At 41.2% G+C, this 27769-nt stretch overlaps 2 protein-coding genes across 2 annotated transcripts in view; both read left to right on the forward strand.

Annotated features, from left to right (window-relative positions):
- Positions 1 to 7016, forward strand: part of Mgam (maltase-glucoamylase) — a 143647-nt gene extending 136631 nt beyond the window's left edge. Inside the window, exons 112-116 of the mRNA XM_075953615.1 lie at positions 999 to 1123; positions 2030 to 2118; positions 3130 to 3170; positions 3673 to 3843; positions 6247 to 7016. Of these exons, the coding sequence (XP_075809730.1) occupies positions 999 to 1123; positions 2030 to 2118; positions 3130 to 3170; positions 3673 to 3843; positions 6247 to 6321 (501 nt within the window). The 3' untranslated portion in view covers positions 6322 to 7016. The remainder of the gene's footprint in view (positions 1 to 998; positions 1124 to 2029; positions 2119 to 3129; positions 3171 to 3672; positions 3844 to 6246) is intronic.
- Positions 7017 to 13629: 6613 nt separating this feature from the next.
- Mgam2 (maltase-glucoamylase 2 (putative)) overlaps positions 13630 to 27769 on the forward strand; it is an 84555-nt gene continuing 70415 nt past the window's right edge. The window contains exons 1-3 of the mRNA XM_075953942.1: positions 13630 to 13653; positions 22956 to 23061; positions 27196 to 27272. Coding sequence (XP_075810057.1) covers positions 22956 to 23061; positions 27196 to 27272 — 183 coding nt within the window. The 5' untranslated portion in view covers positions 13630 to 13653. The remainder of the gene's footprint in view (positions 13654 to 22955; positions 23062 to 27195; positions 27273 to 27769) is intronic.

Here is a 27769-nt window from a genome sequence, read left to right on the forward strand (position 1 = left end):
AACAGTACTTTTGAATCTGTCAGGGCTTACACTAGAGCTAAGCAGGGAGACACTCAGTGTACATAGCTTAAGGGGAGGGATCCTCACTGGAAGGATCTACCTGCAACTTTATAGTGTGGGCTTCCTTAAAGTCTGCACCCTAGGCATCATGGCTGAAGTTCCAGCCTTGCCCAGTTTCAAAACTCTCTACTGAGTTTTAGGTATTGGAATGGTGGGTGCTTTTCCATTTGGGGCTAGCAATATAATGATGAGCTAATATTTACCTTTCAATATTTTTATGGGAACACATTGTGGAATATGGAGATAGGGTGCTACTATCCTCTAGTGGGCTGAAGCAATGTTGCTTAACATCAACAAGGGCAGGACCAGACTGCTGAGTACCATGGCCCAAGCCTGTAGCCCTGGTTTCTAGGTAGGCTATGGCAAGGGGTTGCTTGAGCCTATCAATTCTGGGCTATTATGTGCTATACTAATTGAATATCTCATTGAAATCTGACAGCAGTATGGTTACCTTCTTGGAGCAGAGGATCATCAGGTTGCCTAAAAAAAAACCAAACCAGGCCAAGTAGGGAAAAGTAGTCTCACAACAAATAATTATTTGGCCCAAACCATCAATAGTACCAACACCAAAAAGCCCTGTCATGGTTGAGAAGATATGGAAGGATTTGAGATTTATGACTCAGGTCAGAATGCAACTCTCACACATGAAGCAGGATTCAGCTTCACATGTGGTAAGATAAGGATTGCCACAGGAGGAAGATAAAGATGCCACATGAGGCAAGACAAAGGTGTCAAACAAGACAGACACAGTCAAAGATAAAGGCACTTAAATAAGTCTTTTGGATGCTTTCTATGGGGCAGGTGAATGCAGAGTGTATAGCCGGTATGTGTTGAATAGTGGGAACCAGGAGACAAGTCCAGGAGGTGGTTGGGATGTCTGCTAAATGCACTACTCAGTGATGCACACATCCCTCATCATCTCTCTTTTTTTCCTGCAGGGTGTAGATATTAATGCGAGAGGCCAAAGGAAGACCTTGCCAGCCCCTCTGGAGCACATTAATCTTCATGTCCGTGGGGGTTACATCCTGCCCTGGCAGGAACATGCCCTGAACACCCAATTGAGGTGAATGGGGAGGGGGAACTGGGGTTCGGTTTTGCATATTAATGAGCTTAATCATATGTGATTCCTTGAGTATCACTGTGAAATCTGAAAGCATTTTCACTGAATATTTTTTGCGTTTTTGTATTTGAACTTTTTAAACACTCTGGATTCTGAACAGTTTTCATCCATTGTTTTAGACTGAAGTGTATAAAATTGCATTTCTAAGAAGTGACATTTACAGAAGAAGCCAAAATGGGGGTATTCATAATTCATATTTTTGGAACTTTGCACCTTCTTCTTAAGAATAAGCCATTGCCGGAAAAATTTAACAGTGTGACAACTGAGACCTGAGGTTGATTTTACCTTGAAAACTTTTAGGACCTCTTGACCTAAGTTCATATGTCAATCATCAATCACTAGCATCAAACAAATGCTTGCTGCATGCCTACGACCATGGCAGTATTGAGACCTTTGTTTCATCTTTCTTTATCAAAGAGAAACACATTCACTTGAGTTGAATATCACCATCATCTCCATTACACATATGATGAAGAGGAGGCTTTATGAAGCTATGTGATTCACTGAGTCACGGGTACAGGAAGAATATGGGAGTCCATGTGGGCCTAATATACTGCCTCAAAACTTTACCCACTTGTTCCCTGTGTTTTGGGTGATGAGGAAATGAAGGAAGCAAGATGTGTGCTTTTAATTTAAGAGCCTTACTGAAATATTTCCCTTGATGCTTTGGTGAAGTCATTCACTTAGGACATGCAGTGGTCCAGCCTTTTATACATGCATATAGAGCCAGTTTATATGAAAACCCACTCTAAATCTCAAGAAGCACTTCATTTTGCTGCTTTGTTCCTGTGAAACCTGTTGGCTTGTGACTGTGTTTTTAGCTAATGCCTCTCTCCCTCCCCACTGCAGCCGTCAGAAATTCCTGGGCCTTAAGGTTGCCTTGAATGACGAGGGACTTGCTGAGGGCTGGCTATTCTGGGATGATGGGAAAAGCATTGGTGAGTAGGGACTGACTGGGATTTCTGGCCACACCATGGGCAAGGTTCTTGACTATCTTAAACACCTACCTTTCAGCTGAAATAAACTTACTTGAGATTTATGCACATTCTCCAACTACCCGAATAATTGTCCCAGAGAGAAAAGCTACATAGGCTGCTTATATGGGAGATTTTCCATCAGGAGTTTGTGGCAGTTGGTAAACTCCTAGGAGGAAGATGACTCAAGTACTCTTTACTACACAGTAGGACTTTTAGCCGCAAGAGCTCCTGCAGCTCAACTCAGCTGTAGGCACAGGTCCAATGAATACTCAAAATGTTAAAAGGGCATCTGAGAAACTGAAGTTTATTTAATTTATATTTGTTTAAATTTATATAGCTAAGTTTTACAGTGCCTTCTGCTGTGGGCCACACAGTTCTAGAAGAAGCAAGTGGTTCCAGGAGGTATGGGGAGTAAATGAGAGAGGCCAGCACTGGACAAGCAGAGGAAGCCCTGAGAGGAGCTGGTCACCAGCAAGCTGCCTTTTCCACAGACCATGCTGCCAAACATCATGCTTTCTCAGACTTTTAAAAAAACTTTCTGGAGATCACATTCAAAAACCACACATTACCACTCTAGATAAAGCAAGGCAACAGTCAGTGTATTTACGTGTGTGGTTGTGTGCTTCTAAGCAAAAAGAATCTGGAAATTCTCAGGTGACAGAGGAGATATCGGGACTAGTAGACTGTGAGAAAAAGTGACCTATGGCAGGGTTGGGTGATTTCTATATGAAGTAGCTATTGGACAAGTGCATCTACATGCTCATTTCAAACATTTGTGTCCATCTGGTGATAGGTGTAGAACTTGACTAATTTCCATACAGAGAACTTTTACAAATCTGAACTCATTTTAATGATGAAAAATGAAATGAAAATCATCCCATATAACCCAAAATAACTTTCAGCTCAGACAAATCAGCAATTAGAAGCCATCACACAGGCCCAGCTCACATCTGTCCCTTTGTCTGTTTACAGATATGACAAAATACTACTTGGCCAGGTTTTTTGTCAGCCAGGTGAGTATGACTGAGTTCTAGAATTTCTTCATTGCTCATCTTTCTTTTCCACCAGACCTCAGAGGGAATTTCCTATGTATCCACGAATTGTTTTTGATTGAATGTATCCATGTCTTGATAGTAACTGTTTTCAGGGTACCATTTCTCAGGTGGATAATTCTTCTGTGTAATCTGGCCCTTCTTCTGATACTAACTTTAAATGCTCTGCACACGCTGTAACCTTTCCATGTATAGAATGTACATTTCTTGATACTTGAGACTTGTAAGTTACAGAGGCCAAGGTCATCCTTGGGACTTCGCTGATGGTGGTCCATGCAAAGTGGATCAGACAAGGCAGCAGGAGTTAGGGTGCTGAGGTCATGGTTTTTACTATCTATGAACATAAGATATTGACTCAGGCTGTCTCATTTCGTGATTTATATCTATGCCTAAAACATAGTTAAGAACAAAATTGAACTAATTTTGATATTTGTGTCTTTCCGTTTTATTTTCAATTTGACAGAATACATTGCACACAGATGTTATTTTTAACGATTACATACGTGGCACGACAGCTTTGAACCTAGGCTACATTGATATTTGGGGATTGGATAATGTTTCCATTACCAGTGTGAACATCGCTGGAAACAACTTTAATGAAACAGTCTCCTATGACTACAACACTGAAACCCAGGTTTGTGACTACCAGAAAGCCCACTGGTATTTCCCAACCCTCAAATACTTTGTGTAATCCCTCCCCACAATGGCAGCCACTGTGTTTAGTGCCATCTGTGCACAGTATGAAGATAAAGCAAAATCCATGGTTTATCATTTGGAATTGAACATCTGGTTGCTTACTTTCTATATCTACCATTTTGTCTGAACACCAAATTGACACTTGTCTCTCATTCCGTCTCAGAGACCAAATTCTCAAACAGCTTGAATTACTGTATTTCATCAAATGCCAGCCACTATCCACTGCCCTACAAAGAGCTGGCCCACTATTTAAAGTGTCGTAGTGAGGGAACAACAGCAACAACAAAGATGAAACAATGAACAGCTCTTTGCTCTCACTCATTTTTTCCATCTAAATTTATAGGAAACTCTCAGAAATTTCCATACCCATGGAGTCTTAGCTCGATATTTTTGTGTTTGAAAGGATATTACAGGGGTAAATGTTAGGTAAAGATACACAATAGCTCTGTACCAAAGTAAATTTGAATGTAAATACGTATTTAAAATATCTTGACCTAATGAGTGAATGATTACTATCATTTTAATTGGTTCTTTGAGAATTTCATACTACTATTCCCTTCTCCCAACTTCTCCCAGAACTACCTGCCCACCTAACTTTTGTGTCCTATCTATGCATCTCTGTTTGTATGTGTGTATTTACATATGTATGTAGGTATATATGTATGTATGTATTATGTATGTATGTGTTATATATGCATATATGTACCTACCTACTTATCTCAATGTGTGCTTCCTATAATTTCTTGGACATGTGGTCTTCCATTAGAGTTTGGCAAACTTAACATCTTATTAATGTCCATGCTCATTTCCTGTCCCCAACTCCTCTCAGATCCTCCTCTACCCCCCGAAACATCAACGTCATGTTCTCTTTCTCACTCATTTTTTTTTAACCCATTTAATCCAGTGTGTTTTGGTCAACTACTCCTGGGCATTGTGCCTGACCTGGAGTATGGTCAAGATATTCAATGTCTTATCATTGAGGGAAACTGACCTTTCCTATCTCAGGAGCAACCAAATGCCATTAGTCCCTCAGCTAGGCATGGAACTTCATGCCCCCCTTTCTTCTCCACCCTGGGATTTTGTCTGGCTGAAGCATGTGCAGGTCTTGTGCATGTTGTCACAATAGCTATGAGTTCCTGTACACCTGCCCCACAGTGTCTGGGAAATATAGTGTCTTAGTTAGGGTTTCCATTACTGTGACAAAACATAATGCCAAAAGTAACTTGGTTAGGAAAGGGTTCATTTCAGTCCACAACTCTCGTCATAGAGGGAAGGAAGGAACTCAAGGCAGGAACTGACACAGAGAGGCCATGGAGGAATGCTGCTTACTGGCTTGTTCCCATTGGCTGACTCAGTCTTCCTTTTCATGAAGCAGCTCACAGGCACCAACACTTTCGTGTGAATTTTTGTCTCAAGTCACTAAACACATCTTTGACAAGTTTTTTTTTTTTTTACCCACTTGTTGTTTGATCTTATTCCTCCATCCTTTGGATGCTTTGCAGTCCTATATGTGCACAACACTAGTGTTAGCAAGGATGTTTCTGCTTGTATAGACAATAGCAGCCATGCTAAGATATGTTCCCAACTTGCAATAATTTGATAATTGTTGATAACAAGTATGCCCTCATCCTGTCAAAGTTAAAATTAGAACCTTAGGATTCATATAATATTTCGGTCCCAATACCCATCACACTGTGATAAATGGGAGCACTTCTTCCTGTGAGTCATTCATCCTCTCACTCCCCCCCCCTCTCTCTCTCTCTGTGTGTGTGTGTGTGCATCTTTGTTTGAGTGTACTAAATGTGAATGCTTTCTGATTTCTAGGCCTGAGAAAAATTTTTTCTTCATTTTTATAGTTTTAAAATGTCTCCTTGTACTGTGGTTTTCTTGTCAACCACCTTTAAAAAGATATCTTAAAGGACTTCTCCCTATTCTGTTGTGGAATGATTTATGGACAGTTAAAAACTGGTCTCTGGTGAGGCCTCTTGAAAGTGTCTGCCCATAAGAAACAGGAATATTAGGCTTCCCAGGCAGTGGGTGAGTACTCCGGGGAGACAGCAGAAGACGGAGTCGAAGGAACGTTAGCAGCAGCACAGAGGAGAGGAGGACAGGGAACCCTTTTCAGTTTGCCTGTGCGCTTGTTCTCAGTGCCGCTGAGTGCCCATTCCTGTCATGGAAAATCATTCGACTTCAAGGATTAGGAAACACCCTGCACACCTGAAAATAAAACAGTAGTTGGCATCAAGGCCATGTGGCTCAAAGGCTTGCACCCTGTTCATTTGTGTACAGGAAATTCTAGCCAACAAATTCTCAATATATTTCTTGCTGTTTGTTCCAACAGATATTAAGAGTTAATGTGACTGACAGAAACATCGGTCTGCATCGTTTTCAGTCATTGACATGGAACTCTTCATAAATTTTTAGAACAGGATACTACGAAAAGATTTAAACTACTTATACTTTATAATTATATAATCATTATGTATCACCAATTGTTTCATTCCCAGTATGACTAGAATATTTTGTGATGTTTTTGTATATGTGTATGACTTCTAAAAATAATATCTCTGGGTCAGTTTAATGTATGTAATTAGTGTGGTATACATGGTTCATCATATGACATTCAGATGTGAAGATGAAGTAGATCCGTGTTGAAGTGTATGTGTGTTTGTCTGTGTGTGTGTGTGTGTGTGTGTGTGTGTGAGTTGGTATAGGGGGAAGGAGAACAATATGCGGAGCCAATGGTGGAGGAGGAAGAAAAAGAACACAGGAAGGAATCGGGGAAGATGCACGACAATGGTAGGGAGCAGCAAGAGTAATAGTCATTCTAAGGGGTGGTAGCCTTGTGGGGAGGAGAAAGGACAGTTAACTTATTTGAAAAAGAAGGGGGTCTTAAAGAAATGCTTAATACACAGGAAGGCAATGACGAGATTTAAGTAGGTACAGCTGAAGGAAGGGATTGGATGTGCAAAACAAGTTGACTGCATAGAAGTATACTTGGAAATATATAAATCTTATTTCTTGACCATATCTCATGTACATAACAACAGTTATACAAGCCTATGTGATTTTTATGCCACAGAAAAATAAAGCAAGTGAATTTACAAGGAATTCTCAATGCTGTGATGTGTGTTTGTGGGGACCTCACAGAGGGGTCAGGCAGAAGACTTCTGGAAACTTGTCTCTTTTGTCCCCTGTAGCATCTTAGCTCCTGCAGTCCAATACAGGAATGGGTTATGGTTTCTAACTAGCCCCCTTCTCCCACATCTCTTTAATGACTCTTCAAGAGCTTTGGATATTGTTTAAAAATCATAGCAGTTTCTGTACCTGGTAAAATATCAATTTCAACAAAAAACAAAAACGAATTATAACTATATTGGTTAAAATGTGTATAAAGAAAAGTGAAGCCAGGCTGTCAAGATGACTCAGTAGGTAAATGCTCTTGCCTCACAAGTCTGATGATCTGAATCCAACCCTCAGAAACCATAAAGACAGAAGGGGTAAACAGACTCCACAAAGTTGTCCTCTGACCTCCAAATGTATGTCATGGCAATCATGACCACCTACAAAATAATAAATAATAGTGAAAATTAAAATGAAAAGAAATTATGTAAAATTCTCAATGGGCATGTTTAATTTTAGTGGTTTTTTTTTCAAAATGCATTATGTTTCATATGGGTATGTGTATCTCCTCACCTCTGGAAAGCCATTCTGTTTGCTGTGTGCATGCCCAGGCATCTGCACCTGCTGCACTCCACCACAATACCATTCAGTTGACTTAATTTTCTATTAAATGAGGCATTGTGCATGAGGAGCTGAGAGATAACGAGTGAAATAGAGAAATGTGGGCAAGTAGCCATAAGAATCATTTGATTTAAAAGGCAAAAAAAACCCTCCACCCTGATTAACTCTTTTTGATTAATAAAAGGAGGTTACAAGGACACGGCTTACATAATATTTTAGAAATATCTTTTGTTGCCGACAGGTATACATGGCCATTGTGTTGACTCTCATTGTCCTTAGTGAGGTGTTTCCTGGCTGAACAACCCAGGGGCCCCAGTGATGACTTATGGACTGCCACCCAATGTTTAAAAACTCTGGGGAAATATTTTTACATGTGTAGAGTAAAATGTCAGCCACCACAAAGGAAACATCACATAAAAATGTGCAGAGTCCTCCAAAGGTCAATGTCTCCTGTTTCTTGAATTCACTTTTGACACTCCAAATAAGTGTAGACTTATGGGATACAGCATATTTTGATATTTGAATGTAGTATGGAATAGCCAAATAAAGCTAAAGATAATATTCACAATGTCTCATCTTTCATTCTTTGTGGTGACAATATTTAAAATCTGTTCTCAGAGATGTTTAAGCATAACTGTATTTTTGGTCCCTCAGAAGTCCCCTCACAAGAACATGTGAAGTTTCACTCTCAAATTAGAGGTGTTCTTAGCAGCTCTGGAGAATGTCAGGGGAGGAGCTCCTTCTGTGATGTACTTGGTTTCTGTCTAGGGCAGAGCTGCCCATCTCTGGGTAGGCCTGTACCCATCCCTTAAAACACAAGGGTTGGAGTCACTAGTCAGGTTATTTTATGCTCCTTTCATTTAAGTGAGGAACAATCTCAACATGGACTCAGGATATTTAATTAAATAACTTTATCTTTCTGGGACAAGTTTCATTTTCAAAATGATATTGATACCTGAGAAGTGGTATAGTTGTGCAAAACTCCTTCTTGTTCTTAAGGTTGGGGTCAAGAGAGCAAGAGAGATTCACAGTGTTTTGCATTCTCTACTAATTTGAAGAAATATTTATGTGTTTGTGTGTTGTATTATATATTATATATAATCATATCTCTCTATCAATCTATAAGTATTTATCTTTGTTATTTTTCTATTTCTATGACAAAACAGTATGACAAAGTCAACTTATAGAAGAAAGGGTTTATAGTTCTAGTGGGTAAGTCAAGGACCAACAGAGCAGGGAGCATGGCAGCAAGCAGGCAGGCATGGCACTGGAGCAGTAGATGAGAGCTTATATCTAGTTCATCAGCATGGGGAGAGAGAGAAAGAGAAGGAGAGAGAGAAAGAGAGAGGGGGGAGAGAAGGAGATATTAATTGGAAATGACATGGGCTTTTGAAACCTTAAAGCCCACCACCAAGTTACACAGTTCCTTCAACAAGGCCACACCTCCTAATCCTTCTCAAACAGTTCTTACTAGGGACCAAGTTTTCAAACATATGAGCCTATGGGGTCTATTTCCATTCAAGCCACCACAGCATGTATCTATATATCTTTGCCTATGTCTCTATTTATATGTCATGAATCCACAGTTTGGAATTAGGAATTACACACCTAAAAATTATTAAGAATATCAATAAACTTTTTGATTGGGTTTTATAGTTGTGCATATTTCTTCAGTGAGGCATGGGGAACAATAGGAGGATAATAGGTTTGTAATATCAGAGAAATATATATATATATATATATATGTGTGTGTGTGTGTATGTATATGAAGATGTTACAGTGACATATATATGAAGCTATCACAGTAAAATTTTGTAAAATGAACTATGTTAATAATAATAAACAATTTTATAAAACAAAATAATTGAAGAATGGTATTATTTTATACTTTTGCAAATCTCTTTAAAGTCTGCCTTAGTAGCTAAGTCCTCATACAATCATTTTGACATTACATGGTAAAGTCTATGAAGACACTGTGTACGCATGGGAGGACAGTGTATTGCTTCTTTGACAAAATGCTTGACTAACGCAAAGGAGGAAAGCATACTTTCACTCATAGGTGCAGAGATCTTTCAAGTCCATCATAGTAGGAGAAGGCAGGGCAAATTCATGACAGTGTGAACACGGAACAGACTCCTCATACAGTAGAGTGTGGGTACCACATTCAAAGGCCTGCTTTCCCTGACCTGCTCTCATCAGCCTGCCCCCAACACCCAAAGATTCCATGGCCCTCACAATACTTCCAAAATTCTGGGACTAGGGATTCAAAACATAAGTCTTTCAGGGCCATTTTAGATTCAAAGCATAGCAAACCTTCAAAAGGAAAATATTTTCTCAGAATTTTTAGGAAATGGTTTGTCTCAAACTTATCTGGAAAAGGTCTCAAGAATCCCAGATACTGACTTGAGAACTATCTCCTATGGAGCTATAGTTTCTTGAGGCTACCCAAAGGCACCCCAGAAATACGGACCTCCACATTTAGTTACTAGTCAGCTATTAAAGCAAAGGTTAGGATCATACTTTTTGACATATTTCCTCACCAAATCACTGATATGGATCTACTACTACAGAGTTCCTGGCTTCAAAAGAACAAATAATCCAATAAAAAAAAATGGAGTACAGACCTAAACAGAGAACTCTCAACAGAGGAATCTAATATGGCCGAAAGACACTTAAGGAAATGCTCAACATCCTTAGTCATCAAAGAAATGCAAATCAAAGCAACTCAGAGAGTCCCTTTGGATGTCAGTGTGGTGATTTCTCAGAAAATCAGGAAACAACCTGAAATACCACTTTTGGATATATATCCAAAGGATGCTCAATAGTACCATAAGGACACATGTTCAACTATGCTCATAATAGCATTGTTTGTCATAGCCAGAACCTGAAAACAACCTAAATGCCCCTTGACCAAAGAATGGACAAGGAAAATGTGGTACATTTACACAATGGATTACTACACAGCAGAAAAAAAATAACAATGTCTTGAAAATTGCAGGCAAATGGATGGAGCTAGAAAACATCATATTGATTGAGGTAACCCAGACCCAGAAAGACAAATATCATATGTACTCACTCATTGTGGCTTTTAGACATAAAGCAAAGAAAACCAGCCTACAATTCACAATCTCAGAGAAACTAGGCAACAATGAGGACTCTAAGAGAGACATTCATGGATCTAAACTACATGGGAAGTATAAAAAGACAAGATATCCTGAGTAAATTGGGAGCATGGGGACCAAGGGAGAGGGTTAAATGGGAGGGGAGAGGAAGGGAGTGTAGCAGAGAAAAATGTATAACTCAATAAAATCAATAAAAAAGATCACAAAATTTTACTTTTAAATAGCTATCTCCCTGAGACAATGGGGATGTTTTATCGGGAACTCACCAAGGCCAGCTAGCCTGGGTCTGAAAAAGCATGGATAAAACCGGACTTGCTGAACATAGTGAACAATGAGGACTACTGAGAACTCAAGAACAATGGCAATGGGTTTTTGATCCTACTGCATGTACTGGCTTTGGGGGAGCCTAGGCAGTTTGGATGCTCACCTTACTAGACCTGGATGGAGGTGGGTGGTCTTTGGACTTCCCACAGGTCAGGGAGCCCTGATTGCTCTTCGAGCTGATGAGGGAGGGGGACTTGATCGGGGGAGGGGGATGGAAATGGGAGGCGGTGGCGGGGAGGAGGCAGAAATCTTTAATAAATAAATAAATTAAAAAAATAAATAATAAAAAATAGCTATCTCCATTTCTTTATTTGCTGCTGTGATAAAATATTTTGATCAAATCAACTTAAGGGAGAGAGACTACAGTTCATTAAGGAAGAGAAGGCAAAGTAACAGGAGCTTGAGGGAGCCAGACCCCTTGTGTCCACAGTCAGGAAGTGGAGAACAAACACTTGTATTCAGCTTTCTTCCTTGTTAGGGAGTCCAGAATCCAAGTGGGAGTGGGGTGGGGGAATGTGCCAGACACCGGTGGACCTTCCAACCTCAGTTAACCCATCACAGGCATGATTATAGCCTTTGGAATCCCTCACAGAGGGACTTGTCTCCTTGGCTGTTCTACATCCTGCCAAGCTGATGATGAACACTATCACAATAAGCTAGTAAAAAATAAAAAATAGAAATTCTAAACCTTTTCACTTAAAGAAGAAATTCATTTCTTCTCTTAGCAATTGACTGTCTTATGTACCTACACAGACAAAGCTGGGCTGTCCTTAGTGGACATTGATAGTGTCAGTTTCACCAAAATTTGACACTCCTGTCTTTACAGCCGCATCACCGAGAGTTTTGCATTGGCCTTGGAGTTTGATGCTCTGGAAGGAAGAGTTTCTGACCCAATGATTCCTGCCACCAACTTGCTTCTACATCTGCTTGATCCATGCCAAATGCTAACTTTACTCCTGCTTGCCAGCTGACATATGGGAGATATATCAGTTCCCATGCTTGTACCCCCCCACACACATACAAAAAATATTTGTAATAGTTTTCCTGAAGTCTACTTATCATCTGATATCTTCTGGCTGCCCATCATCAAACTGGAAGGTGAATTTAGCTCGCTGGTAATTAGTAAACACATTATAAATGAGTGTGGATTATGTGCCAGCATTACATAAATAATGTCGCAAACATGAAACGTGGGGAGCTAAGGAACTATAGTAAAAAATATAGGCGGAACTTATGTGGTGTGGGAGGTCCTTCAGTCTAGGTGTCGCTTTTATTGGTTAATGAATAAAGAAACGGCTTTGGAACTATAGCAGGTCAGAACTAAGGTAGGCAGGGAAAACAGAACTGAATGGTGGGAGAAAGGAGGCAGAGGCAGAGAGAAGCCCTGGAGCCCTACTGGAGACAGGTGCCGGAACTTTAGCCAGTAAGTCACAGCCACGTGATGATACACAGTTTAATGGAGATGGGTTAAATTAATATGTAAGACTTAGCCAATAAGAAGGTAGAGCTAACGGGCCAAGTCATGATTTAAATAATATTGTTTCTGTGTGATTTTTTCGGGTCTGAGCTGCTCAGCAGCCGGGAACCAACAAGGGGCCTCCTTACAACACTTACGTAATAATAAATCTCTTTTCTTGAACTTTGGCCGATGTATCTTCCCAATTTGAAATGAAATGTAGATATGTTTTCCCCTAACAAGGGCTAACCGATACTGAAACAAAGATGTGGTATATACACCTTCCTTACTGGGGAGGCTGAAATTCTTTGAGCATAAAACCATTTTTAAAGGTGCTGAGCCATTGAGGGCAGAAGTACCCACCAGAGGTGTTTGACCACTTCATGGTTTTCAGTTTCTACTTTAATAACGTTTGCTTGTCTAGGATGAATAGGAGGTAGGGAGAGAGCTGGAGATGTGGCTCAGCTGTTAAAGCACTTTCTGCTCTTGTGCAGTATCCAGGTTTGTTTCTCAGCATCCATATGGTGGTTCACAGCATCCGTAAGTACCTCCAGGGGAACTGGCATCCTCTTCTGGCCTCTATGGGAACCTAACACACACTGGATGCACGACGAAACAGTCATACACATAAAATAAAATAATCTGTATACACTCAAATAATTGCAGGGGAAGCATATTTGTTTTAACGAAAAGTTGAATGCAGGCAAACTTTAGGAGACAAAAATGAAGACAGAAGCAATTTGACAAAACTTAAGCAGTTTATTCTATTTTCACTTAGTCAGCAAATGACTAGCTGTTAACAAAGTATGGGTACGTGACGAATTTCAAGCACTGGAGATAACCACGGGAAAGCTAGACCAAGCCTTCCTTATGCACCCTTTGTGTTAGACGGGCAGACAAGAGTGACAAGCACAGTAATCAGACGTGAGCAAGAACACCAAGGAGGCACTACCGCTCCCATCCTCCAATGGCTCTCCATTTTATAGGGCAGTAAATCAACTGTGGCAGAAGTAGGCTCTACTAGCCTGCTCACCTTTGCCCAGTGCTACTTGTGAATCACAAGAGACAGACACAGCAAAGAAAACGACGAGACAGCAATGAGGTAAGCTCTTTGTTCGTGGAAGAAATACTTGAGCATATGGGATCTTTACTTTTGTACAATATCTGGCTCCTGATCTGTTAAGTTTTTTTTAGATATTGACATTTGCCGTCTGGACCTTGTATTTTCTTCTCTTCATAGAGGATGAAAGATAAGGGTGGGCTAATAAATGGAAAGATGGTGTGTCTGTATGTAAGCTGTGTACATGTGTGTGTGTGCATGCCTGTCTATGTGATATATGTTATGTGTGGAGGACAATGGCAAGGGCCTAACAGAAACTGTCCCTCTCATTTTGGGAAAACTCTTGGAAGAACAAGCAGCTGGAATCCTTCTGCAGGTCAGTCAAGGGTGGCAGGGATTCAGAGGAGGGTGAATGTGGTCCAGTGTTCCAGATTTAAGGACTTGTAAATAGAAAAGAAATTCTGCCTCCATGAGTCCCCACACCTTTCTCTGCCGAGATGGCAATAGCTTCTATGGTAGGGAGATGATAGTGGCCCCAAATTATAGGAGCTGCCTTGTAGAATTTGGACCTTTAGGAAGGTTAAGGAAACCTGGACAGGGCATCTGCTTTTGGTTTGTAGAGGCTAGAAAGAAAATGCTCCCTATGAAGAGAAATAGTACTTGGAGAAAGGCTAGTCAATGGCCAGTGTTTTTGTCTTGATGCTACCTGGAACGATGTGCTTAAGGATCGAAGTCAGGCACTATGAGTGTTTGGGGTGGGTCTCGTAGTTTTTTCATTGCCTTGAATCCCACTTTAGAGTTTTTTTTTTAATCTCAGCCTTAAAGCACTGTTGTCTAGGGAATGTGGAGCCAGTACTCAAGGACCAGGTGCTGAAACAGTGCTTGTCCTTTGTTGCTTCCCTCTGTTCTGCTTCTAATCATGTTTATACAGAAAGTCTTTAGCATTCATTTATAAAATGGGAATCATGGAGGTCGCCTGCTTTGTTTGTTGCAGAGGTTTATGAGATTATAATGATGCAGATTTTCTCCGATTTCTTCTTTACTGGTGTGTGTGTGTGAATGTGTACATGTTTGCTTGTTTATGGCTGCACATGTGATGTGTGTGATCATGTGTGCTCCTGCCTGCATGTAGACACCAAAGGCTGATATCAGGAATCCATTTTTCCTCACTCACATATCTTATTCATATCTTATTCATTTGAGGCAGGGTCTCTCTGTCAAATCCAGACGTTGCTTAGATAGCTAGTCTTGCTAGTATCTTGCTCTGTGGATTTCATATCCACCTTTGCAGGCTGGAATCATAGAAAAGTCAGCATGCCAACCTGGCATTTACTGAGTTCTGGAATCTAAATTCCTGCGTGCCTTAAGAGTCAAGGTTTTTAATGGTTCTGTTATATAGCCCTAGCCCATACAATTCATATGTAATGGAGAATAAGGCTTTTTTGATAATTTAGCAGAAGATAGTCAACGGATGGGTTGAGGTTAATAAGAATAGCTACCCCTTCCAGTTCCAACCCCTCAACCTCAGCTTCTCTAAGAGCTAACAGTTCTCCCTAACCTCCTTTTGGCAAATTATTTGCTGCTTATCGCTCCATGCTCTATTATTTTCTTGAATAATACATTCACTTGAATTAAATTTCTAAAAATTTAATTATATTCCTATATGAAAATATTTATATGAATGGTAATAGTATTACTCTGAGAGCCAGAAATGAAGAAAAATGTAAAGTCAGAGAAAAAGCCGGAACTAAAGTGAGTGCTTGCTTTTTCACACTGCTTTTTGACTGTTGTTGCATAAGTGGTAGTTTCATGTCTGGGAACACAGTCGAGGGAAGAGGCTGAGCAACTGGGCATTGGAGGTGTCATGAGGACTTTGGTCACAAGGTTAAAGCATGTATAGCCTAGGACACCATTAAGATCGACTACAGTGGATCCTAATGGCTGTCTGTACTGGGTTATTGGGAACATGACTCAAAGTTACTGGGAAAGTAGTCCAACTGAACTGGTTCCTGACTGTTAGAACTAAACGTATTTTAAAAATCAGAAAGATTCTTTGGAGTTTAAAAAGGGAATTGTTATATTTAGATAAGTGGTTGATTGGCAGGATTGGTAGGCGTTGGGACTGGGGAAGAATGGAGGATGATGTTATATTTAAACATGTTCATTGGGGCTTTTGAAGCAATAATACATCACTGACTATATGAATCCCAATCTGTAGGTTAGAGATACAGGTCGAACTGTTGTCAGGTATTGGGTGCCACATGAATGATGGAGACTGCTCAAAGAGAGTGGGCAGTGTAAAAGGGGACTCTGGGACCTTATGAAAGATATCAGCATTTAATAAAATAGGAGACTAACAGACAACTGAAAAGAATCCAAAACTGCAGGTAGAAAATTCAATGTTAAGCATATCAATAACTGCAGTGTTCCAGGAGAAGAGAGCAGTTTGATAGGGTGAGGCGATGAAGACAATGTCCATTGTATTTGGTAACTTAGTTGCTGACAACCTTAGTAAAATTATAATCAGTGGAATACAGGAAACACAAGCCATGGCAGTACTACACGAGGAAACAATAAAGACAAGGTGCAATAGTGTAGAAATATATTGTTGCTGTTGTTTTCTGTATGGAGACTGAGTCTAACATATTTTCTCTACTTAGTAGTGGACAGCCTCGAACTTCTGACCCTCCTGTGTCTACCTCCCCAGTGATGTGATTACAGGCGCTTGTGCTGTGCTGAGGACTGAACTCAGAGCTTTACGCATGCTCAATGAGCCACATCCACAGCTTAATATTTGCCTCTTGCGAGGAGAATTAGGAAGTGAAAAGGAGAGGTAAAATCATAGCTGTAGAAGGACTGAGCCATTGATGGGTTCGAGCCACTTGAGAGATACCATGAGTGGAATAAGAAGCTTGGGAAGGAGAGCTTGACAATACTAGAAAAGAAAGAACTGAAGAAGGGTTTTTGAGAAGACCAGTTATGGAGGAGCTAGAAAATAAAAGCAAGAAACAAACGTGGACAAGAGAAGATCATCTTCTACTGAGAACATAGGGGGAAAGATTGGAGTTTGCTCAACTGTGCATACGTTTTAAAGAAAAACTTGGGTTGAGAGGTGGGAGACAAGGTAATGTCTGTTAAATAGTTGCTTTTCCTTTGTGGCGATGATAGTGTAAGGATAAGATGTGGATAACTGTGATTAAACGTTTACAGAAGGGCTTGAGTTTTCACTGAGGCTCTGGAAATGAGAGGAGAAGGGGAGGCCATCCGTGGGTTTCAGGTTCAAGTTCTACAGGGAGGTGATGAACCCTGGTGGTGTCTATGTTCAGACAAAATATCAATGCACATTTGGATCCTTTTTAAGTGTTTATGTTCAGTTAAGATATACGAATAGATTGCAAGTTATACAACAAATGTCGAGATGTAGACCTAGAAATTTCTAAGAGTTCAAGGGAAATAGAAGCCGGAATGTTGTTAAAGAATAAAGAAGGCTCATGCATGTTCTAGTTGTTTTTCTGCTGCTGTGGTAAAACACCATGAACAAGGCTGCATAAAGAAGAAAGAGTTACTAGGGCTTATGGCTCTAGAGGGACCCAAGAGTCCATTATGGTGGGGAAACGTGGCAGCAGTTAGCATGGTAGCTAAAGCATGCAGCTGAGAGCCCACATCCTTAGCTGCAGGCACAGAGCACAGAGACTGAACTACAAGTGAGGCCAGACTATCCACTCTCAAAGCTACCCCCCCCCCACCGTGATGTACTTTCTGATCATGTGTTACCCACAAGAGCCTGAGCTGTGCACTGCTAATAGTGCATTGATTGTGGAGGGTCTTTGGGTATTCTCATTTGTGGTGGCCTTTCTCCGGTGGCCTGTTTAAGTCACAAATATGAAGACAACCTGTAGGAATCAATGCATAGTGTTTTAAAGACAAAATTGAGTTCTAATGCTTTTGCTTAATTTTATATTGTTCTAAATTGGAATAGGTATTTGTTGTTAAGTCATAATAATCTATGGGGGGGGCTATTATGTAAACCTGAAACTTCTAGAATAAAGGAATTGATAACCTTTTTAGGGGAAAGTGAAGTATGTTTTTGTGGCCACAAATGGGCCTTTGATTTGGCAGGCAAGCTAGATTCTATGAAGAGAGAAATCCCTTGCTGCACACTCACTGAGGAAAAGGCCTTCTAGTCTGTATTTTCCTGCCAGGCTCTGGGTCAGGTGTCTCGGAGTCATCCTTGGACTACTGACCAAACTCTGTCCTCTCTCTGGATTGGGCAAGTGAATCTCAGCCTCCTGCCACTTCCCCTTAGGGCCATAGGCTATGGTCTTGTAAACTCAGTGACCGGGTTACTTATCATCCATTCTTCAGCCCTCCCCAGATGGGGAGAGACAGAGAACCTCTCTGCTTTGTCAGAGACGCCTCCCAAGACTACTAGCAGTACACTTCCTGATCCACCTGACAGTTTCTGCCCCTGCCCTTCCTTCATCCCCTCTAGCCCTGCTGTTCTCCTCCCTCCCTCCCTCTCTCCCTCCCTCCCTCCCTCCCTCCCTCCCTCCCTCCCTCCCTCCCTCTTTCCCTCCCTCCCTCCCTCTTCTCCCTCTTTCCCTTCATCTCCCTTTTCATTCTTTTTCTGCTTTTCCTGGAACTTGCCTATGACACTCAGGGTCAAACAGACTATTCATTCTCCAACATGGTTACATTTCTTTTTTTTTTTTTATTAGCAATCTAGAAAGTTTAGCTGAACATGATCCCTGCTTCTTCTTAAGAATTCTGTTGACTGAAGCCTCCCATCCCCCTTCAAGGTTTTAGTGGGTGACCCTACCCCTTGAGGCTACCCTGAAGGGTGTCATGAATAAACTCACCTCTGCTGGGGACGTGTAGCTACCTGGTTTTGGGTTAAGATGGTTAACTACCATCTCGTGACCTGCCAAGTGGAGCTTGCTAGGGCTAAGGTTCGTAAGCTCACCTGCCTAATTCCAGAGTTGACCCTTTGTGGTCGATAAGACTCCTCTGTGGGCACCAGCCCTAAATGCAGAGACTGAAAGCCATAGCTGGTTCTGAACAGACCTGTGCCTTGATCACTTGAAGCTCCAGATTCTGACTGCTGTTGTTTTCCCCAGGAACCATGTTCTTCTGAAAGAGCATGCGCCCTCCGCAGAGAGTTTGATTTCATTGGTTTCCCACACGTTAGCAATGTCGTCAAACGGATACTGCTGCACTGCGTGAAGACTGAGGACATACAAAGGCCTCTCTTTCTGTCCCAGACTCTGACTTGTCCAAAGTCCCCTGAAGAAAGGAGACAGACACCCTAAATTGCATTTCCTCCTTTACTCTTAAAACAGAATTCTGACATTGTTACCTTTGCTCATGTAAAGTATGTGGCTTACTGTCTGAGTCAAGGGGGCGTGTGTTTTACCTGTTTCTTCCACATCCCCACTTTACAGTGTTCTCAAGGACTCCTCAAGCCTAAAGCACAGCCAAGATGTTGGTGGCTCTGGCCATTTGTCTGGCCTCTGAGGTACCCTGTCAGCATGTTCATTGGGCTTCCAGAGGTTCGGGGAACATTTCCTTCATGTGGCAGTTAGGACCATGGTGTCATATGTTGTGCCTTTCTCTGTCATGTTGTTGATGACTTGTGTAGATGCCTTTGGAGAAGCTCCTAGGCACATTAGGGTTACGGAGCTGCTGTTTGAGACCTGCAGATCAGGCAGGATCTGCACTGAACTTTTGGCTGTGGGATGATAGAATGACCGTGCTCCTTTCCTAGAGACATATCAGATATGGAAATGTGTGTATTTATTACATGGTTAGGAGATGGAGCTGACCTTGGTGTTCAGAGCAGATCGCTGTATTCTCATCTTGTAAATGTAGTCGTAACATACGACAAGAAGAACATATATGAAAAGACAGTTTCCAAAGCTCACAAAACAAACAACAACAAAACAACAAGGTTTAAGAGAGGAAAAACAGACGTAAAGGCTGGGGAGATGTCTCAGTGGGCAAATGACTTGCTGCACGTTTAGGAAGACCTGGGATTTGAACCCCAGCACCAACATAAAAGCTGGGACTGAATGTACATGTCTGTCTGTAGCCTCAGCCACAATGGGCATTGGTAGAGACATGAGGATTCCCAGGGCTTACTGGCCTACATGCCTATCCAGGTTCAATGAGAGCCCCTGTCTCAAATGATAGAGGAAGATACCTGATACCCAGCTTCCACACGTATACACATGGAGTGGGTATTGTACACACTCATGCGCATATAAGTAAAACACACACAGAAATGGGAAATTATGTATTTATATTTTAATTTCAAAAAATATTATAGAAGAAGAAAAGGGAGTAAGCTTGTGAACAATAGATGAGTAGTGTTTGGGGCTTACAAAGTGGAGCGACTCAAGAGGCTGATAAGGTCTGTGTTAGAGATCAGGTGTAGATGTACAAAAACCCGATCCCAGGGGGGCCTGCACTTGTAAAAGCCCAAAGAAAGATGGTCCTGTAGCTCCCGTGCCACTACAAGACCAACCACAAGTCAGGTACTAAGCCTGGAGACTTACAAACATCCACACATAGACAGAGACAGACAGAGACACGGACACAGGTCATCTTTGATACAGGAATGCCAAGTGCCAAGCTTTATTGTGCTCAGGGGCAGCTTATATAGGGATTGTTAGCCATGCCCAGCTCTCGGAATCTTTCAGCTGCAGGCCTCATCAGTTTGCCGTCAAGGCCTCCTGCTCAGAGCAGCTGCAGGCAAGGTCTTGTGCTCAGAGCAGCTGCAGGCAAAGAAAGTCAAGGGGTGACCAGGGATCTGCAGCTCCCAACAGTAGACAATAATAGCGAATTGGGTTGAGAGGTGCCTTGGAACCATAAGGTACATAGTTGCCAGGAGCCAGCCCCAGTGGCTGACAGGTCCCTAGAGGATGTAAGGGGTCAGCAAGAAAAGAAATGAGCCGGGCTTGATGATCAGGAGACTCCTGCAGCCTGAATGACGAGCAGACGACTTGCTTCTTTAGTCATACAGAATTCAGTAAGCATGGATAGATTCATGTTGTTCCAAAACACAGATCATATCATTTCTGGTTTGGGGCATGTGTTCCACTTTCTCTTGCATATCTTTTAGTCATCACTGATAAATTATGATAGGGCAGAGTTATCTTTCTAAACAATTTCCCCTCATGTTTGGCATCAATGATAGAGTTATCTTTTATAATCATTCTTACTCATTAACCCCACAACCCACTTTTTAGAAATCTAGCAGCATATGGCAGCCTGTTCTCAGGCTGGTAGCTTTGGTGACTACAAGGACGCTAGCCCAAAACAAAGTCTGGAAGCCAGCCTGGGCACATGGCCACATCCCAAGTCAAGCAGTACTAACTCCTAACAGTCAGAGTGCCCCAGAAGAATCCTCAGGCCAAAGCTGCTGCAGCTATTATTCAAATCCTGGCATAATGCAACGTTCACATTTTATATCTACAGAGTTTCTTATATGTCTAATCTGGGCATTCTCTCCTTCTTGGGTCATATGACACCATAGTGGATTTGCATGAGATAACTTTTCAAGAAGGAAAGGTTCTGGTATTTCATTCTTTTATCATCTTTCTACATCCTTTTTTACTCATCAATATACATCCATGTGTAGGACAGAGATAACTTCAGATAACCTAACTTTGTTGCTGTATATGCCATGTAATCGCCTGGGTGTATAGTGGGAAGAGACTTGTGATCTGATCTATGGCCAACTTCTCTAGGACACCGAACCTTGGTGACTCTTTTAAATTGCTTTGTTTTGATTATCTTGTTCTTGAGTAAGTACAAGGACAGATGTTTCAAGGATATCTCATAGCCTCGTAAAGAGACCTCTGACTTTTTTATGGGTTTCACAACCTCTAAGGCTTCCGAAAGACCTTCAAGTAGATAAGGATATCTTCCCAAATGCGGGAGGGGTAGTAGCTCCAGGATTTTCTGGGGAAGCCTAGAGGCAGTACTCCTGGAAGAAGGCGTAGATGATTCATAAGAAATTTCCAACCAATCCAATATTGCCCAATTGTGCAAATAATAAAAGTCTCTTAAGTAAGCAACAGGTGGCATAAAAAGCAAAGGTGGCACGGACGCCATCACGTGGCTCAGCTTTGCTGGGTCTTTGACGAGTAGCTCTGCTGGCCTTATGGCTTTTGCCATTCCCATCAGATATGGCTGTGCCACATCATTGGTATTGAATTTGCTATTATGAGGGCAAAAATGTGACATATAGTTCACAGTCTGATCTGGAGTTTGTAGATGAGGAGACACAGACCCAATCAGATAAGCCACCCCTCTGTTAGAAAACCAGGAATATAATTCAAGTTCTTGATCCCAGTTCACACATTCTCCAACCCTGCACTTAGGTCAAAGCATGGAAATCCACCAAATGTACATGCGTTTGTGTGCTAGCAACATGACCAGAAACCTTCTTTTGGGATCATGTTATCTGATTCTTATAGGTTCAGTGTTTCGGTGTGCACCTCAGCACCAACGCACAGGAACTGGAAGGAGATGTGGGCTCGTTCTTTCTTGATTCTTTCCTCCCTATTTGTACCTTGTTTTCTTCTACACAGGGTGAGTGTTAGGGTCAAGGTAACAATGAAGAGGTCTTTATGAACCATCTCAGGCTCTCAGCCCTCCATCGTGAGTATATTTGTTCTCTCCCTCTCTCCTTTTTCTTTGTGTTTTATTTATTTTTTCCTTGGGAAACAGCTCATGATGGGATGATTGGGGATGGTGAGTTGGTTTAGCATGCACTGGCACTTACATCTGAATGACTCAAGTTCAATCCCGTCACCCGCATGGTGGAAGTAGAGAACAGATTCTTACAAAGTGTCTGATGGCCTACAATTTTGCACCAGGGACACATATGTTTATAGAAGCATTTTTTCCTAGTTTATGTAAAGAGAAAAGCTTCTAATCAAGTCTGTTCTGTGAACAGGTTGACTTCTGTGTATGTATCTCTGTGTGTCTGTGTAGTGTATGTGCATGCATGGATAGAGGTGTACCTGAATATTTGAGCATGTGCATGTAGAGGCCAAAACAAAAAAGGTGTCCTTCTTTATTCTTCTCCATTGTGTTTTTTGAAAGAGTTTCTCTTGTTGAACCCTAGCTGAAAGATTCTGCTAAACTAGCTACCTGGCAGAGCTCAGGACCTTTCTGTCTCTGCCTCCGCTGCATGCCCAGATGGAGTCCCAAACTTAGGGCCTTGTGTTTTGATCCGAGTACTTTCCTGACCAAGCTGTATCTCCGGTCTTCCATGCTGACCATTAGTGCCTGCTCTGATGTGGTTTACTTTAACCTGATTTTCTGTCTCTGTCTAGATGGCGAGAAAGCTCAGTATATTGGAAGTCCTTCTGATCATTTTTAATATAGTTGTATTGGCAGTAGATATCCTTCTGTTGCTTCTTGTGCTGGAGGATTCTCCAGGTAAGGACAATGGTGGGTGCTACGCTTGGAGGATGGGCAAAGCAAGTCCTCTCTGGATGCCAGAGATACCATTTTATTCATTCCTCACCATCCCATATCAAGCTATTTAAAATCTGTCTCTATGATTAGTTTAAATCATTCTTCAAGATAAGTATTCTGTTTTTGCAACTTACCTTCGGATGTAAATGATATTCTGGGCACTCTGAGTCCATTTAATGCAGTGTCAATGGAATCTAGAATTAGTCTCACCTGATACCCCATGCTGCATTATATACAATGGAGCTCTGGGCGGGGAGGAGCAGTAGCCAACTCCATCACTGTGGAAATGGACTTTGGCTAAGAGGAAGTAGAGACCCAATGAAGCCAGCCTTTGTGCATTAGCTAACGTTAGCCTCTAAGGGATAACAAGACTGAAACAGTTGTGATATCTTCCCAGATGCCGCCTTTGAAACCGCCCCCTCCCTTTCTTTCTTCTCAGATGCCGCCTTTGAAACCGCCCCCTCCCTTTTTCTTCCTGTCTTCCCCACCCACACACTCATGACGGCATGCACACACAGAGGAGCATCAGAGTAACGTCTCATCAATGCAAACGTTATATTTTAAATAATAAAATAACACATATAACAACATATATAATATAAATAATTGCTTTTCTCAGGAAGCTGAGGTAAAAGTGGCATGCATTTTTTTTGTTGTTGTTGTTTACTGCAGTGGGTTACATAGTAGTGAGTTATATAGGCTAGTCTGTAATATGAGATCCCATACCACCCCCAAAAGCAACAATGATAACATACAATAAAAATTTATGTTAATTAAATTTGAAGTTTGGAGTTCTGTTTGACAAAGTTCTTCACTGCTGGAGATGAGACACACAATGAAGATGAGCTCTGTGATTGCAGGATCTTGCCTGTGCGTTGTCCTCACTCTACTCTCTCTCTTACACCACCCCACGTTTCTCTTTTTACTTATTCTTCTCTCCAGCAATTCATCATGACTGCAGCCTCCCCTTAGTCTCTTCCACTCCCCTCAGTACCCTCCCCACCTTCCTATTTGAGCCTGTTTCTGCTTCTTCCCTAAGACATTTTTAAATAAGAAAAGAGATTACTACCTATTGTATGTGTCTCTTCCCTTACTTAGCATAAAATTAAATTTCATGTGTTCATTCATGTTAAAACACTCTCTGATCCATCCAGAGCAGTTAACTGCTTTAGTTGGTTTTACACAACTGACTTTTCCCTCATTATTTTTGAAGCTGTGTACCCATGGGTTGAAAAGAGAAATGTTTTTGCATGTTGCAGGACTTCCTCCTTTTCCCCATGACTACATATATTCACTCTTTTTAATACCCATATTCTTTGTCCATTCAGCCTTCAATGGACATTGAGGATGTCTGCACATCTTGGCACTGTGAATCGTGCCACAGTTACTGTGCAAGTGTAATATCTCTTTAAAACCTAAACCTCTAAGTTTTCAGAAGTGGTATTAAAGGAGCACGCAGTAGTTTTGGTTTTAACTCCTTATCAGTAGTACGGAAGGATTCTAGTTTCTCACATCCTCACCAGCAGCCATCCTGTCTTTGGTTTGGTCATAGCCATCTGAACTCATGGGCGATGGTACCTTTGCTCTGATGATACAATGGTTTTGATTTTCAAGTCCTTGGTGACCAGTGATGTTCAGCTTCCCTTTGCATCTTTTGACGACTAGTAGGTTTTCTTTAGAGAAATACTAATTAGTTTATTTATCCAATTGTAAAGCAAGGTAGTCATTTTGGGCTATTCCTTGTAGACTTTGGAAACTGATTTCTTATCGGACATCTGGCTGACATCACTCTCTCTTTGTTGCTGTTTCCCTTAGTTGATAGTTTCCTCTCAGCAACTTTGGATTTCGTATGGTCTCATTTGTCTAATTTTGCTTTTGTTGCCTGTGCTTCTTTGCAAAATCAATTATGACATTATTTCCAGATTTTCTTTCAGGAATTTTGTAGTTTCAGATTTCATGCTTAAATAAATCATTAATCCAGTTTTAACTGCCCCTCCCCAGAGCCATAGGATAGTAGAGATATATAAAGATCAAAGGCCCTGGAGAGTCCCTGTTATACCCACAGTAATTGCTGCCTGGGACTGGGTGAAATCCTGGCTTGGATCACTCATGAAGCCTCTGACTCTGCCATACTCTGTTATTCTTAAGTGGAAGACGGCTCAATTAAGTTCTGAAAGACTAACACAATAATACTAAATTTGAGGGAAAGTATACAACTAAAGGAATATCAGAAATACCTTCTGTTCTGTACCACAGTCCATTGAAATGGGTGGAATGAAGTTAAAGTGAAAGCCCAATATGGTGACTAATTCTTAGAATCAAACTTGGAGGCTAATGCAGAAGGTTACCATGAATTCAAGGCTAAATGGGTTACATAATGAGTTCTGGATCAAAGTGAAAATCTGTTGAAATCAAACAAGCAGACAAATAGACAGACAAACAACCCACACATAAACAAATAAATCAAAAATCAACTGATTAATTCAACTGGATATACCCATGCAGTAGAAAAATGATACTGGGTTTCTACCTGGCAATTTATATGGAAATTAATTAAAAATAGATCAAGATCTAAATAAAAGACTTCAAATCATGAATCTTTAACAAACGATGCATAGATAAGAATATTCAAGACCTCAGATTAGGTAACAGTTTATTAAATGAGACTCAAGCACAGAAACCAAAGAGGAGGGGGGAGGGACAGCCAGATTGGAATGAAATAAAACTGAAAATTGTTGGCCTTTAAATGACATTATTTAGCTGAGAAAAGCATAGGCCACAGGAAATACATTAACATTTTCAAATGACACAGATTATGCTACTTAATATCTAGGATGCATGGAAAATACTACAACTCATCTAATATTGCTGCTCTTCTAAGTGGATGTGGTTATTAACATGGCTCCCAACGACTCCTCGCTGTGCCCATAGACCAGTGCTTTACTGAGTCTTCATTAGAGAAGGTTCTTCCTGCAGTAGATGGCAATTAACACCGAAACCCTCAACCGGTCAGTGTAGAGAGAGTAAGAGGTTGTAGAGTTCTCGGCCCAAAGGGGGATGAACATACCACAGTCTTCTTACCAAAACTCAGACAACTCTGAGAAATAGGAGGTAGAAAGATTGTAATAGAGCCAGAGACTCCAAAGACACAGTCAGTTCAGGGCACAACATGACATATGAACTTACAGTGTTCTAAGAGCATGCACAAGACTCGTGTATGCCCAAGTTAGACAAAAATCCCAGCGTGGAGAGGGGAAGTAGGCACAGAATGCCTCCATTATACAGAAAATAACCAGAATAGACAAATACATGGAGACAAAAAAATAGATGAATATTCCTGAGACCCGAGGAAGAGGTGACTGGAAAGAGATCACTGGTAATGATGTGATTTCTTCTGGGTTTGATGAAAGTGTTGTAGAGTTATTGGTAGTTAATGCTTTCCCTAGTTTGTAAAAACTAATGAAAACCATAGTGTTTAAGCTTCTATTGCTGTGATAAAGATCATGACATCAAAACCACTTCCGGAGAAGAGGGGCTGTTTCGGTTTAAACTTCTAGATAACTGTCCATCACTGAAAGAAGTCAAGACAGAAACTCAAGTAGGGCAGGAACCTGGAAGCAGGAGGTGACACAGAGGCAACGGGAAAGTGTGACTTACTGGCTTGCTCCTCATGGCTTGCTCAGCCTGCTTTCTCACAGCACCCAGAAGCACAAGCCTAGGGGTGGCACTAACCCACAATTCTCTGGGCCCTCCCACATCAACCAGTAATTGAGAAAATGTACTATGGACATGCTTATAGGTCTTTCTTGGGACATTTTCTCAATTGAGGTCACTCCAGTCTGTGTCAAATTGACATAAAAAACTAGGTAGCACATATAGAATTGAATGTTTTATGGGGTTGAATATATGGTAAGAGGTTTATATGTCTTAAAAAGTCAACCAACTAATTTAAATAAAGAAGCAATTTAATGTTTGAAGTGAACATCATATATAAATACTGGTATCAGCTACCAGTGATTTGATTGGAAAACAGACCTAGAATCTGTTCATGTGATTACATATAAGTATTAACTTTGGTCTCTACTTTCTTTACAGGTTCATTTACTCCTGATTGTCCAAACATCGCTGAGTCAGAAAGAATCGACTGTGCACTCGGCGAGGTGGTGACAGAGGTCAGTCATGGAGTCCCACAGGGTCTGTTAATTGCGAAGGGAGAAATGGTGGGGTGTCTGATGGTTCTACAACATCTTGTCTTGATGATAACTAAACAGCTGCACTAAGGAAGTACAGGAAATAGGCTGGAAAATGAGGTACAGGCACAGACAAGTTCCAAAGGCCAAAGTAGAAGCAAGATATCAATGGCTGGAGCCACTTCTAGGTGTGGATTGACCTTGGAGGGGTTAAACATTTGTGGGGTAGCCTACCGTTCCTCTAGAAGTGGGCCAGCAAGAAAGTGTGATTGACTAAGGCACTTGAATTTCTGTCACTGAGTGTAACAAGGGTCTTCCTGGCAACAGAGATCCCAATGGACATGTGTGAAGAAACAGATTTCACTCCTGGCTGATGTCCATGAGAACAGCAAATATTGAACACTGTCTTCTTGTGACTGTGTGACCTAAACCATAATAATGGTGTTTATTTAGAGTTCATTTCTGTACCCCATATTCTA

The sequence above is a fragment of the Microtus pennsylvanicus genome, chromosome 19, assembly GCF_037038515.1.
Source record: "Microtus pennsylvanicus isolate mMicPen1 chromosome 19, mMicPen1.hap1, whole genome shotgun sequence".
Taxonomy (NCBI): Eukaryota; Metazoa; Chordata; class Mammalia; order Rodentia; family Cricetidae; genus Microtus; species Microtus pennsylvanicus.